Source organism: Daphnia magna, linkage group LG9 (assembly GCF_020631705.1).
Source record: "Daphnia magna isolate NIES linkage group LG9, ASM2063170v1.1, whole genome shotgun sequence".
In the NCBI taxonomy this organism is placed as follows: domain Eukaryota; kingdom Metazoa; phylum Arthropoda; class Branchiopoda; order Diplostraca; family Daphniidae; genus Daphnia; species Daphnia magna.
In genome coordinates, this window is record NC_059190.1 from 3,693,359 (window position 1) to 3,707,715 (window position 14,357).

The 14,357-nt window shown below is 38.7% G+C and overlaps 4 protein-coding genes and 1 long non-coding RNA gene across 9 annotated transcripts in view; 3 read left to right on the forward strand and 2 right to left on the reverse strand.

The window, feature by feature from the left end:
• Nucleotides 1–4,400, forward strand: part of LOC116930644 — a 22,808-nt gene extending 18,408 nt beyond the window's left edge. The window contains exons 3-6 of one of the 3 annotated variants that reach the window (XM_032938035.2): nt 2,684–2,844; nt 2,931–3,121; nt 3,213–3,461; nt 3,546–4,400. In XM_032938035.2, coding sequence (XP_032793926.1) covers nt 2,684–2,844; nt 2,931–3,121; nt 3,213–3,461; nt 3,546–3,817 — 873 coding nt within the window. In that variant the 3' untranslated portion in view covers nt 3,818–4,400. The remainder of the gene's footprint in view (nt 1–2,683; nt 2,845–2,930; nt 3,122–3,212; nt 3,462–3,545) is intronic. The other 2 variants (XM_045178732.1, XM_045178731.1) reach the window with 2 other exon arrangements.
• LOC116930618 (probable serine/threonine-protein kinase ireA) overlaps nt 1–12,820 on the reverse strand; it is a 23,709-nt gene extending 10,889 nt beyond the window's left edge. Inside the window, exons 1-7 of one of the 3 annotated variants that reach the window (XM_045178729.1) lie at nt 12,538–12,813; nt 12,356–12,441; nt 11,978–12,284; nt 11,196–11,907; nt 10,750–11,119; nt 10,425–10,616; nt 9,837–10,310 (exon numbers count right to left, since the gene is read on the reverse strand). In XM_045178729.1, the coding sequence (XP_045034664.1) occupies nt 9,964–10,310; nt 10,425–10,616; nt 10,750–11,119; nt 11,196–11,907; nt 11,978–12,284; nt 12,356–12,441; nt 12,538–12,743 (2,220 nt within the window). In that variant the 5' untranslated portion in view covers nt 12,744–12,813 and the 3' untranslated portion in view covers nt 9,837–9,963. Of the gene's footprint in view, nt 1–9,836; nt 10,329–10,424; nt 10,617–10,749; nt 11,120–11,195; nt 11,908–11,977; nt 12,285–12,355; nt 12,442–12,537 lie in introns of those variants that run through there. The other 2 variants (XM_032937997.2, XM_045178730.1) reach the window with 2 other exon arrangements.
• Nucleotides 4,385–6,415, reverse strand: LOC123466418. Its single transcript, XM_045178737.1, has 6 exons — nt 5,252–6,415; nt 5,133–5,177; nt 5,013–5,069; nt 4,908–4,949; nt 4,779–4,841; nt 4,385–4,718 (listed from the first exon to the last, which is right to left on the reverse strand). Exons 2-6 carry the CDS (start codon nt 5,164–5,166, stop codon nt 4,477–4,479), a joined length of 438 nt encoding a protein of 145 aa, XP_045034672.1. The 5' UTR covers nt 5,167–5,177; nt 5,252–6,415; the 3' UTR covers nt 4,385–4,476.
• On the forward strand, nt 7,789–9,711 carry LOC116930674. The gene is made up of 5 exons (XR_006651019.1): nt 7,789–7,907; nt 7,982–8,086; nt 9,098–9,252; nt 9,330–9,505; nt 9,580–9,711. It is a non-coding gene; the product is annotated as an uncharacterized LOC116930674 (long non-coding RNA).
• Nucleotides 12,821–13,292: 472 nt separating the features above from the next.
• Nucleotides 13,293–14,223, forward strand: LOC116930664. Its single transcript, XM_045178738.1, has 3 exons — nt 13,293–13,466; nt 13,659–13,814; nt 13,901–14,223. Exons 1-3 carry the CDS (start codon nt 13,392–13,394, stop codon nt 13,946–13,948), a joined length of 279 nt encoding a protein of 92 aa, XP_045034673.1. The 5' UTR covers nt 13,293–13,391; the 3' UTR covers nt 13,949–14,223.
• The last annotated feature ends 134 nt before the right edge of the window (nt 14,224–14,357 follow it).

Below are 14,357 nucleotides of genomic sequence, written 5' to 3' on the forward strand. Positions count from 1 at the left end.
TCGTTTCTTATATTCTACCTAAGAATACTAAGGATTCCAATACATTATAGTGTAACGAAAGATCCTTGAAAGAGCCCGAAACATAAAAAACTGAAGATCCTCGTTGTCACATTCCATCTGGGAGTTGTTTAATACCAGAGTAAAAATTATACAAAACTTTTATGCAAATTTTGATGAGTTTAGGAAAGGTATCCTATATAGGCCGCCATATCGTTGGCCATTGTAGCTTCGAGAACTTTCTATGTAGAAATTCTAGACGAAAATGATAGTGCCTATCAGGTAACGGGTGATACAATTTTGATGCACAAAATTCCATTGGTTAGACCTGTGTACCAAATAAAAAAAGCGATGACGGAAGAAAGGATTACCAAATCCATTTCTACGTAGTTACTAAGGGTGCCAACGGTTCGGAACTAACCGAACCGGAACCGAACCGTCATCGGTTCGTGTCGTTATCGGAACGAAACTCGATCGGTATGATTCTTTGGCGGTTAGATCGAAGTAAAGCCGTCTGGACCCGAACCGAACCGGAACCGAAGTGGGACCCCACAGTATTAACACTGAGTCCACCACTCAATCAGGCCAAAATTGGGGGTTTTGGGGGTTTACGATTTTCGGAAAAGGGTGACGAAGGCATCGCAGCCAGTCCCCGTATAAACCATTTTGTGCGGAATTTTGCGGAAAACACAATGGTGAAATCCGCAATGTTGTAGCTAGCATAGTTTTTAAATTATTTAATAAAAACTAAGGGACCCCCCAGAAATTGTAGTGTTTTTTCTGATTTTTGACATCAGTTTTCGGGCAAACCAGACCTTTAAAAAAAATCTAATTTTTTAGAATGAAAGATTTTGCCCCCTCCAGAGACATCTCGCCCCGTTTTTATTTTAAACGGTTATTAGCAGAGATATTGGCAAATGAAAATCTTGAAAATTTTTCTTCATTTTCTGAAGATTTTCGCCATTGACAGACGTCATTTCGCCACGCCATCTAGCGGCCGATTTTGGAAACAGCAAGGGAGATCTTTTCTTCTCGCCATTACTTTTTTCAAACTCCAACTATCGATACCTAACCAAACCCAGCTGTAGTACATCGATACCATTCTTTTCTCAATCATTCCGCGCAGTCACTGTCTAAACAACAACAACAAGGAAACAAAACAAATCCGTAGTAATGAGACAGACCTAGTCAACATGCAAGATAGGAATTAAGGAATGCCATCATAAATCGTTGAAAACACCAATATGTGCAACAGTAATCGGAATAATCTTCTTGCGAGGACATTTCAACCTTGTTGTTGTTGTTTAGACAGTGACTGCGCGGAATGATTGAGAAAAGAATGGTATCGATGTACTACAGCTGGGTTTGGTTAGGTATCGATAGTTGGAGTTTGAAAAAAAAGTAATGGCGAGAAGAAAAGATCTCCCTTGCTGTTTCCAAAATCGGCCGCTAGATGGCGTGGCGAAATGACGTCTGTCAATGGCGAAAATCTTCAGAAAATGAAGAAAAATTTTCAAGATTTTCATTTGCCAATATCTCTGCTAATAACCGTTTAAAATAAAAACGGGGCGAGATGTCTCTGGAGGGGGGCAAAATCTTTCATTCTAAAAAATTAGATTTTTTTTTAAAGGTCTGGTTTGCCCGAAAACTGATGTCAAAAATCAGAAAAAACACTACAATTTCTGGGGGGGTCACTTAGTTTTTATTAAATAATTTAAAAACTATGCTAGCTACAACATTGCGGATTTCACCATTGTGTTTTCCGCAAAATTCCGCACAAAATGGTTTATACGGGGACTGGCTGCGAGGCCTTCGTCACCCTTTTCCGAAAATCGTAAACCCCCAAAACCCCCAATTTTGGCCTGATTGAGTGGTGGACTCAGTGTTAAAAAATCTCTATTATAAATAAGCTCAACGTTATTTAAATGATTAATAATTATTATTATTATAGTTATTAATACTTTAAATTTCGCCTTAAGAGGCAAATTATATGCTTTACCATTGGTCACACACGGTTCTTTTTTTGTTTTAGTCGAATTTTCTTTGGGCATCGTGAAGAATAAAAACTTTTAAAGTTCATATCATACCCCACTCATACTCTGCTTTTGTACAATATATATTGAATTTATGTTGGATATGCAACACATTTAAGTACTCCCGGTAAGAGACTTGAATGCTTGACATCAGGATTTACATTCCTGCGCGTTACTAGATGATCTATTCGATTCATACCAAATGTGCGACTAGTGTTAAACTTATGAATAAATTGCGGAAAGGAGAAAAACTCGTTTTGAACATTGGCCACAAGTTGCAGCACTGTACAGGGACAAATGTCCCAAGGCACCTGTGAGTGGGTGCACAGAGGAACATTCCAATGCCTGGCCATTACTGTAGATTGCTATGATGTAACCCCATCCCCAAAAAATTCCATCGGTACGGTGCGAAACGGAGCGCATTGTTTTTATTTGCTCCGAAACCGCGCTTGTACCGTTCTGGGACGGATCCTTGATGTTCAGTTCGGTTCGGATCCTTGATTTTTCGATCCGCGGTACGGTTACGGTTCGGAAAACCGTTGGCACCCTTAGTTGTTACATAAAACGATTTTTTAAAAATCCAGCAATTCTAAATTGTAATAACGGATTGCTATTTATTTATTGTTTTTTTTTATTTATTTTCCTTTTGGCAGGAAAAGTGTCGCGAAGATGCGGAGTGCTTAACTCAAGGAACCTACTGTCTTCAGGGCTTTTGCGATGGGCACTGCATTCCTTGTCAGCAATTTCTCCGGAACCCCCCTTATTCTGGGGACTGCGCTAAGCATGAAGAAGACTGTGGTTCTTGTCTCCCAAAGTAGGCCTATAATCAATCAATTTGCATCTCTCTGTGCTGATATTATATATCAATTTACCTTTAAACACTATTACTTTTTGGGTCAGTACGCGTGCTGAAGAATTGGTAGGGATGCGTCACGCTTTTCGGTGTAAAAAGGTTGACGAGTTTATTCCGGCAATAAACACGCAGCAGCCTTTTACCATACCCGAATGGCTTACTTGGACGCTCAGCGTTGTTGCCGTGGCATTGACGGTCACCGTGGCCACCCTTTACATGAGGCACAAAAAAAATTCAGGTGTGATCAAAGTTAGCGAATTTATAATACGCCTCGTTGTTGCTCATCATCTTTTGGTAAATGAATTCTTTCGCTGATTGGCGAAATGAAGAAGAGAGGATACAGCCTGTTACAATGGACGTGCGGCCAAATGAAGAACGACCTTTGATGGAGCTTGTGAATCATGTTCAAGCCCAGCCAATGAACGATCCGTCTGGCAGTAATTTGGGGGAGAATTTGAATCCTTCTGCACACAGATTGTTTTCGGATGAACCATCCCATTCAGAAGGAAGCGCGAACAATGACGTATTAACCGGGGTGAACGAAGGTGTAACAGTAGGACTTTCCAATTATCGAAACGGTAAGCCATCTAGATTTTTTGTTCTTACGTTTAGCTGAAAGTTTCATGACTTCTATAAATGACTGACTGAAAATGATTTTGTAGAAACAAGAAATCAAGGGGATAATTCTGGTGTACTACATGAAGAGACTATGAATCAAAGAGAACCACCATCCATTCTACCTTCGACCACTTTGCCAACTTCCGATGGAGTCCCTTTTTCCATCGAAATAGAACCGAATGGCTCGGATAAGGGATCGGGGAAAGAAAGCGGGGATAAGTGCTACGAGGATATAAAATTTTGGTTTCTACTAAAGATTAATAGAATAATTCCCAGGGCAGCAGGACGCGAGAATAACAACGCGAACAGCGAATAAGAATGTTGAGTAAATTCCATATACAGTCGCGAATTTATCATTAAATAAGTCAGGTGGTAAAAAAAAAATGAAAACATAATGCTAGTGCTGTTCCTATATACGATAGAATTTCACAAAATTAACTTTGAAAGGAATTTAAGAAATTAATACCAGTTATAACCCAACCCGCCTTTAAGGTACATAATCGTGCACTAATAATTTGAATTGTCATTTGAAATCGTTGCTGATGTGAGTTAATCAAGTGTCGCTCTAAATTCACAGATAAAAAGTATTGCTCCTATGATAAGGCTCCGTCGGCTCACGTCACGAAAATACCGCAAAAGACTCCCTCGTACACTGTTAAAAAAAAGCCCCTATTTTCGGTGAAATTTGCACCTAAGTGGCACTCTGCCAATTAGGTGGAAATTTCCCGGAAAAAAAATTTTAGGAGAGGCTCTCTAAAATCGGGAAATAGTCCCCCGAAAACTGGTTAAAATAAAACCTAAATAAAGATAGATTTTTCGGTAAAATTGAAACCATAAGCCCCGTTTGTTTAACAAGATTCAAAAATAATTGAAATAAAAAGCGTATAATTAAAACTGAACATGATCTTTATTATTAATGTCTTCTTTGTTAACAAATTAAGGCGAGCACATTAACTCTATGCAATAACAATCAAATCAATTAGGTAAGATGAAATTGGCTGGCAGTGGCACTGAAGTTGGTTCTCGTCTTTCTTTCAGTACAGCAGTTGTCAGACACGTTGTCTTTGAGGGTGGATTCCGCGATTGCAAACACAATTTTCTTTTCTTTAGGTTTTTCGCAACGCTTCTAATATTTTGGGCATGGTCATCACAGCTGCTGTCGACGATATCAGTACTTGTTTCTGAATTGTCTAACACACAGTTTCCTTCAGAGGCATCTTTTAAGACAAATGAAGTTATGTTGAAATCAAAAACTTATTTTCATAAAACAGATATACCTCGCAAGGAATGAGAAGAAGCATTTTCAGCAACCAATTCTTGTGGAAGAACAAAAAAATTATCTGAAAAAATTAACAAAAATTATAAGACATAATTACATCATCAACCAATTTCATGAATTTAAGTACCATGTGAAATGTCATAAGTGGAGACATTTTGTGACGAGTGATCTAAGAAATTTACATTAGCTGAAAGAAAGTTTTATCATTAACTCTATTTTAAAACATATATACCATATATAGTAACAGGAGTAGACACATTTTCAACTACCAATTCTTTTATAAATTCATCTGGGAAGTGATAAAATTTTGATTAAATGTTAATGTTAACTAATTTTCAAAAAACATCCTTACCATTTGAAACAAGAGGCATAGAAGAAGGATCCATAACTGCAGCATCTATCATAATTAACAAGTAATCTGCACTGTATTTACTTAGCTTCATAATTTTATCAATTTTCGATTGTAAATACCTGTTGTAGCAGCATGGAGAGACCTTTTGGCTGAGGTTTTGAACCAGACTTAACTGGCGAATCCTCGCCCACAACAACCCATACACCTTCTTTAATGTCACTTTGTCTTTTAAAGACTAAGTCACGATCCTTTAATGAATTTTGCACTCTTTCACTCTTGGCTATCAATTTTTTTTTTATCAAAGCAAGATCTGAATACTTTCCATTTTCATTAGAAAAACCAATCTCAAAATTATCATCTGAATCCTCGTCTCCTTTAGATTCAAGCACTACAATTACATTTTTACGATCTGAATCTACCATTTTTAGGGTTACTGAGAGTTACTTTCCACGTTTTAAATAGAAAACTGAACTTTAGGTTGGACAATGAAAGCATGTAGACAGTGTAGCTATCAATGGCCGACTGATTTTCAAGAATTCCCGTAGGTTATAGTTGAACACATTGACGTTGCCATACAGTGAAATATGGTTTTGGTGATTATTGACAATTAGGGCTCGGCCTCGATACCTGAACCCCAAAAAACCGCACTGACCTACCCGAAAAATGGCCGATCGGTTGCGACCCGGGTAGGTACTTTTCGAGCGGTTCGGTTCGGTTCAAAATACCCGGTGAAACCGATAGCCCCGGCGGCATCTTGAAAAAATGGCACATTTATGGCGCTAAATGAGAAAGACATGAAAAACATGAAGAATTTCCCGAATTTTGAACTTAAATAAAATGTCTGGGTAAGATCCGGGGCAGAAGTCGGGTAATCGGGTGGGGATTATATGGTTATTATTATTCATATATATTAATCGGGATTAATATGGTATACCAATATTCTCAAGTTGAAAATCCATGATGCAGCAAATCTGGAACTCACAAGTTCAAAGTCAGAACACAAAACAGACGAACAATTTTTACAATGTCTAACGCTACGCTCATTAAAATATAAACAATTAACAGAGCCACTTTTCGGGGTAGCTGCACCATTTATTAGTTCGCGAACACCATTGTCTGATGCGACAACCCCGTTATCTGGTGTGTAAAACCCACATTGTTTATTTCGGGTGAAAAATCACCGTTTTTTTCGTAAAAATTGAAAACCACCGTTTTTAGGTAAAACTACCGATTTTAGGGGGGGTTAATTACCGGAAAAAGTACGTTTTTTTAACAGTGTAAGCTTTGGCGTTTGCACATTCAACTCAATAGCATGGCTATTCTTGTTTGAAATAAGATTTTCTTATGGGTGTTTTCGACATACGATATTAGGAAAAACGTGCGTAAAGTAGTTGACCATAATAGTTGACGTTATCTCATGGACGGTACTTTTGTTTTTTTTTTGTAATAATGAACAAATGGCAATATTGTAATACACTGTTTTTTTGTTTCACGCCCAACAACGGAAACTGTATTATTTTTTTTTACTGCTAAATCTAAACAAAGAAAATATGTTGCAAATTTTTCCACCTTCAGGAAATATTCTTTCTGACGGACACACTTTTAAATAAAAATTGTTGTCTACCTTATCAAAAGTTGAGCCAATACCATAATACACGAGAAACCTTATAAGGCGAAGAAAAAAAAAATGCTTAAAGCGACCTTTATTTTTTAAAGAGCCGTTTGTATTTGAGGCATCGCGGACACTTAATCCTGGTTCCGATTTTTCATGCATCTCCATTTCCATATTTCAACATTGAAATAAAAAAATTTGTCAGGCCGCTTGCTGTATTACATAGCATACAAAACAGTTATTAATATTATTTTTTTTTCATCTTCTTTTATTTAAATAATTTATTTTAAATTCAAAAACGCCATATTAAAAATCAAATGCTAAAAGTGCTAGTTGACTGTAGCGGTGGTGACTGAGTGCACCAGTGCTTGTTGGCTGATATTTTAGGTCATTGCAGTTGGGAAATGGAATCATTTGAGCCCCGCTAAAATGGAATACGCTTCTTGTATAATAAAGCGCTCCAGTATTCTCCAATTGACTAGTCCAATAAATAGTACTCTATACGTCAGTGACCGTAAATGCCTCCCATTTTTTGTCGATACAACTGGGGAAATTGAATTCATCAGAAACTGAGACTTGCTTCTTGACCACGACAAGGGAAAATTCAAGAGAACGACTACAAACGTAATTGTAGAGATTTGAGTTGGGGCTCCAAACAGTTGGCTCAGTAGCTGACAAATATGTTGAAATACAAGTTATAAGCTTCAATCAACTGTTCAACCAACGAAAAAGACTCAGGCACATACTGCAAATTGATCAAAGACAATCTCGTCCTTGTCACCTGCTCTATCAGCGTTTTTCCTTTGGTAGTTACATTTAATTGGTTATCGGACCAACTTGGTCTCCACGAGACGCAACTTGGTCTCCGCGAGACGGTCTCGAAGGGTCGAGAACGTCACCGCTACATCCCAGTGGGACTATCCCGGCCCTCTGATTGGCTCTCTCAACCCTTATACCCTTCCATGTATTTCTGCTGCGAGGTGTGGGAGCTGAATTACTATCTGTTATTATTCACGCGAGCTATTGGCATGCAATCTGTCAGGATACATTCACACCGGCTGGTTTCGGTTTGTCTTAAATACAACATGCATAAAAGTAGAAGTTCAAATCGGCGATATTTCATTCACGCGACAAAATTGGTGGAAAACGCAACAGCCAACCAGGTCTGCGTATAGATTTCTTTCTAAATCCAAGAATGCTCATGTGTTTTAATGACGTCATCTATTTGAAAGTACAGATGGGAATTCCAACTGTACCGAAGATTCGTTTTTCCCTGCTGCCTTGGATTTGCTTCCTAGTGCTACAATTCTCATTCGGCCACGCATCGGAAGCTGTAAGCCAAGTAACAATTGCCATTTATACTTTTTGTTAAGAATTTCTTCATTAAAAGCTTTGCATGTCAAACGCTATTGTAAAGAAAAGTTTTCTTTTAACGTTATAGACTTATAATACGTATGTTTGTATTTTTCCATTTCCTACTAAAGAGAGAAATCCGAACCTTACTAAAAACTTTACAAAATTTTTATGCAAAATTCGATGAGTTACAGAAAAGTAGAAGCCTTTTTGTTGGCTGTTGTATCTTTCGAGAACGTTCTGAGCGACAATCTTCTAGAATGGCGGGAAAACGAAGCAACCAGAGGAGGGGGAGGGGGAAAACGAAAATGGTTTCTCATTTTTCAAGACCAAGAATACCGGAACCGGTATTCCGGATCCGGACTAAGAATACCGGAAAGTAGGTAGACCTATTATTCATGCCGCTGCTAAATACCTTTCATCTTTCAAAATTGCAGCGGCACTAAAGTTTTCCCGCCATTCCGAGGGGGTATATATTTATTGATGCGAGTGTACTTCTAGAATCTTCTAGAATCTAGAATCTTTCTAGAACTTTTAGAACATCAAGCGAGGATGAAACTGTCTCAGTTTTTCGAGATAAGGTGATGGGTGCCATTATAGCACCTCTTAACCATGTACCGTAAAAGCAACAATAGAACAGACAACAACAACAAAATAATGCACAAGTTTGTATTTTAAGAAACATCAATTTCCAATTTTTACAACAAATAGTAGTTTCAAAGAACTTTCGGTAATTAAAAATGAAAAAGTGGATTTTTTCTAGAACTTTCTATGCAGAACATCTAAAGAAAATTAAAGTGTCCCAATAGTTCAAGGCACGATAATGGGTGCAATACCACACGAAATTTCATTGGTCATTTATAAAACAAAATGGATGACAGGACATATGAAAACAAAATCCGTTTCTCCGTTTTACAAAAAGTGATAAAAAAAAATAGTAATTATGAATTGTAATGGCAGATTGATTTCATTTTTGGTACATTCTTTCTGGCACAAAAAGTGTCGCGAGGATTAAGAATCCTTGACCCAAGGTACCTACTGCCTTGATGGTTCTTGTGGCGGACGATGCATTCCTTGTCAAGACTTCCTGAGACAACCATTATCTTCTATTGATTGTGCCAAGCGTGAAGAAGACTGTGGCCATTGCCTCAGTGGGTAATCGTTCAATTTGCATCTCTCTGTACAGATGTTACCATCAGTTGACCTTAAAACACTATTACTTTTAGAGTCAGAACTGTTTCTGAAGAACTGCCGGAAATGCACCACGTCTTGGTTGACGAGGTATCCACTCAGTCTTTTACCATATTCGGATGGACTATTCGGGATTTAGTCGAATTGGCATTCATGGTCATCGGTTTTTGTCAAGGTCTTCGCTATCTATATTCGTTTTTCAAGGATATAATATCAGGTAGTATGATCAAAGTCAGTGAATTCATAACGCCATCCGCTATAACAATTATCGTTTGCCTAATAAACTATTAGATATCTGCCATTGTATTAAGTGGTTTGGAAAGTCACCACCTACTTCAGACGAAGAAGATAACGGAGAAAGCTGCAACGAGCAATTGACATTGGAAATTGTTGTTTTGTCGCAAGCTGAAACAAAGTTTCGTGGTATGAAATGGGATGTGACACAATGTTAGTTGATAACACGTGTCTCTAAATTCACGGACAAACAGCGTTTGCGATTTCGTTTGCGTTCCATTTTTCCCATTTCACAGACTTCATTTTAAACAAAGTTGGTATTTCTTTCTTTATTGTTTCTCCTAGAATGCCGGCGTTAAACAATTATAGTGTCAATACACATATACAAATACACGAATAAAATTTTCTTTTAAATGACAAGACTAGCCGAACTTGAACCTTTTAAGGTGACGCGGATTCTTCTGCCGGAGACGGGGCGCTATTGTTAACGAAGAAATGGTTTCGTTCTGTTAGTCGGCGATTGCTGGATTCACCATCGTTATCTGTTGCATCGTCATCGGTAAAGACGTTCTGGTTGGTGATGCGTCTGAACACGATGTATTTCCTGAGGTAGGTTTCGCACGAAATGGTCTGCCTATATTCTTTTTTCGTTATATTGCTGTTCATGATGGACTGGACGCCGTCCTCTCCTCTCAAGATCCCCTCCAGGTCACGAATGATCTTTTCATCGGGCAGCATGCCGTCATACGCGCTGGTTAAATATTCTTCTTCCATTTTCTGACACAATGCTTGAATGAAAAAGGAACCTTGTATCGCGTCAGAAGATGGCACGGTATAATATATTTAGAAATAATTTAGAAACGTTGGATTCGATTATTTCACGAATTATAAATAACGCTCACCAGTACAAAAATTCCGTAAGGAAACGAAACCCGGAATAGTGGATTTAATGGTTATAAAATCCATAATAGGGGGATTCCGATTGAGTTTGTCTTCTTTGACGTTGAAGGATTTAAAGCAATTGGACATGTATTTGATAGCAGCGGATGCAGGGCTCAGCTGCACGGTAGATTCTTTGTTTCCTTCGGCACTGTCTATATAAATAAGAAATACACAATTTGCATTTTTGTCCTAAGTTTTACAACGATAGAGTTAAATGCTATACAACGTCAAATTTCACTTGTATATCGTCAACTAGTCTACTACGACGAATATAAAAAATAGTACCTGATCCTGGGAAGACTAGTGGTACGACCTGTTTTTGATTCTGTTCCAATTCTCCTTGGCACGATTGAACGACGAAGATTTTCGGTTTGCCGTACAGGCTAGGACAAAAGTTGTAGGAAAATTTGTACTTGAGCTTGTTAATGTTGACATAATGCCCGTCAAAGCCGGCAACAGCGTTCTCTATGCCGTGAGACAAGAGACAAACAACTAGGCAGCCATATTGCGAGAAATCTCTAGCTGCCAGTTTTTTCATCTCGCCTTTGATATCGTACGACATCAAATCGTGATGAATGACAACCTCAAAACCCAATTTCAAGAAGATGCGTTTTAAGCTTCTCCAATCAGATTCGCTTCCGGCCCGGTGTTGAAGCTATGGTTTCAAAAAGATTAGATGTTTAAATGCATCGTGAAAGATAGAAATGAATTATGAAAAATACTGCATTTACCTTGGAGAAATATTCCTGGTTAAAGATAACGCAAATGCCTGGCTTGTTAGAATCGTATATTGGATAGTGTTCCTTGGTCGGTGGTCGGAAATATTCATGGTCGAGGACTTGCGATAAGCTTGGCCGCTGTTTTTCATCGAACTGGAGCATCTGCTTAATCAAAGCTATTGCATTTTCATTCTGTACTCGTGATGGCTTCCATTTTTCTTTGTACACAGCGTATTTAGAATTGGGAATGTTCTGAAGACGTGCACCTTCACCATCACCAAACGGATGAGACGGCCTGGAACCCACATCGTCTGTTCCAGTCAAGACGTAGTGATAGAAACAGCCGAGAATAAACACGTCCAAGGACTGATGAAGTGGCTGATTCTTGCGTCGGCTCTCGGGGGACTCCCACCCTTCCGACGCAACAGTTCCAGACAAATCCTTATCAGGATCAAGCATTCTGCTCAACCGAAAATCTGTTATCTTGATTGCGTAACGAGGCGAGCCACTGCCCGATAGTATTTCCTTTACAAGGAAACTGCTCGGCTTTACGTTGCGATGGACGAAATGATTTTGGTGAAGGTAGTCAAGTCCCCTGGTTGCCTGGAACAAGATTCCCTTTGCTGTTAGCGATGATAATATAGCCGTTTTCAACGGACCATTTGCCGGTTCACGCTCAAAGATGTCACCAATAGAGCACAAGCACAGCTCTGTCGCAATATACCTATGTAAGAAATAGAGTCTCATTAGAAGTACTACTAGAAATTAAAATGAATCAAACGTATTTGCTTTACACGAAATCGTTTTTTTGATCCGTTTCATAGCAGAAATAGCGAATAAAGTTTTCGTGAATATCCAATTCTCTTAGAATAAGAAATTCACGTTCAATTTCGGTCATCAAATCGGCCGTCATTTCTGTTCTTTCGATGGCTACTGCAATATCGTATTCGTGAAAACCTTGAAAAATTCGACGTCGATTAGACGATGCTTGTCTTGGAGAGTTCAAAAACGTCATGGGCTCGCACTTCCGGGATCCTTTATCGTTCTGCAACCACTTGCAGTCGTAGCTCAGTTTGCCACCACTTCGTACCCAAGCTCTACCTGTACGTGTGTATTAGTAATGTAATATCGTAATATAGTATATGTTAGTTGATATAGTTAATGATACATACCACTTTTGGAAACAATTTCATTGGGAAGAATCCTGAGCTCCGTCACACCCAGCGACGGATATTTCTGAATCACCTGCCAAATTTGGCTGTAAAGGTTTGAATTCACGCCAAGTGCGTACAGTATCAAAATAGAATCGCATATTAAAAACACGTCATCACTATTTGCTTCTTAATGTACGTACCTGTAAACATCATCGGGGCTATCAAGAGTAATCCGGATTTCACGAGAAGTTAACTCATTTTGCTCTGGTAATCCGTCCTTGGTCTTTCCTTCGCTGGATGAACCATCACCACTATTTTCCTTACAGCTACGATTACCTAGTTCCAGGTGCCCTAAGTTTGGAACATTCGAAGATGGGCTAATATTAACTAATAGCGACAGGGACATCTTGCCCAACTGTTGCTAAGTAAACTGCAACGAGAAAATAGTTCGGATGGAGATTTAAGAAATTTTTAACGCAAATGATTCTGAGCTTATCATCGGAACGTTAGCGTCCATAGAGATAGCGCGTGATAAAGGGACCTGAATTTCTTATTTTGTTTGTTTAATTACATACAAACAAGAGCATAAAAGAAAACCCAATGAACAAAATTTGTCACTTGTGTTGCCATAGTAAAAGTAGGTGTGGTGAAGGGCGAAACTAAATTAAGCATGTCACCGTAATTGCTCTTTTTAATCGCAAAATGCTAGTATAAAAGTCTAGGCAATATGTGCTACGTACGTGGGGGGGAATGAATTTAAGTAAATAAGGATGACTGGAGTTTTTAAAAAGTTATCCAGCATTAGAATTTTGGTTTGCTTGGTTATCTTTTTATGTGTCACAATTTTGGGTAGGCTCGTCTGATTATATTCTTTCGTCATCATTTTATCAGTTTGGTGGTTCTTTACTCGCGGCAGCAAGAAATAGTCTACACATTTTTAAGTCTACAGGTCTCTGAATTTCTTAACCCAAAGACATTATAGCGTTTACTGCGGTTTAACTATACTTAAAAGGTTATCTTTTCTGCAATTCAGGAGAGGATTCCAAGCATCTAAATGATTCCAACTTCCGCAAGGTGGTGGGTTTACCTTGTCGGGCTGCTTTTACACCTCGTCAGCGGATTGGAAGAGGTATAAATGATATTAGAATAACTTCAATTTACATTTCAATTGACCATTTTCTTGTACTACTATGAGGTTTTTATTTTTTCTTGCGTAAGTCTATAGATTCAAACTGAATACGAAATCGTCCTTTAATTCTTCTTGAATCTATGCTTAGGCTAATGCTCGTGATTGTTTGTTTATTGGTTCTGTTTTAAAAAGTGTCAAATAGATTCAGATTGTTTTTCGTCTGATGTCTACTGCTTGGATGGCTATTGTGACGGACATTGCATCCCCTGCCAAAACTTCCTACGACAACCTCCTTATTTAGGCGGATGTGCCAAGAATAAGGAGGACCTGTGGCTCGTGTATCCCAGGGTAAGCATTCAACTTGCATCTATACCAATGCCAGAAGATTACCAATTGACATTTAAGAAATCTATCATCTGTTTAACTGTTTTCAGGGCTGCCCCAGAGGAGCACGTAGGATTCCAACACGCCTTTCGATGTGAAATGATACATGAGTCTGGTCCCATTGATTGGGGTTTGATACCCCAATGGCTTGCTTGGACGGCTATCATTGTGGCAGCCGTCCTTTTTATATGGGTCGTCTTTAGGCTCATCCGCCGCATTTGTCGTATTCATTGCACGAAAAAATCAAATAAAGATCGCGTAGCAATGCTCCAACAAATGTTACCTTAGCCATATACGACCAACCGAAAAAGTATCGTCACCATTCACTCGTAAATTTTCCTGTCTCTAAATAAAACGAAGAAAATAACGGAAACAGTTTAGAAAGTGACTCTCTTCTTCGTCTACCATTCCGGTGTACTAGATAAAAGACCCAGTAACCAAAAGGAACTGCCACTCCTTCCACCTTCAATTCTCCTTTTGTCAGTTTCGGGTGATTGCGATGGCAAG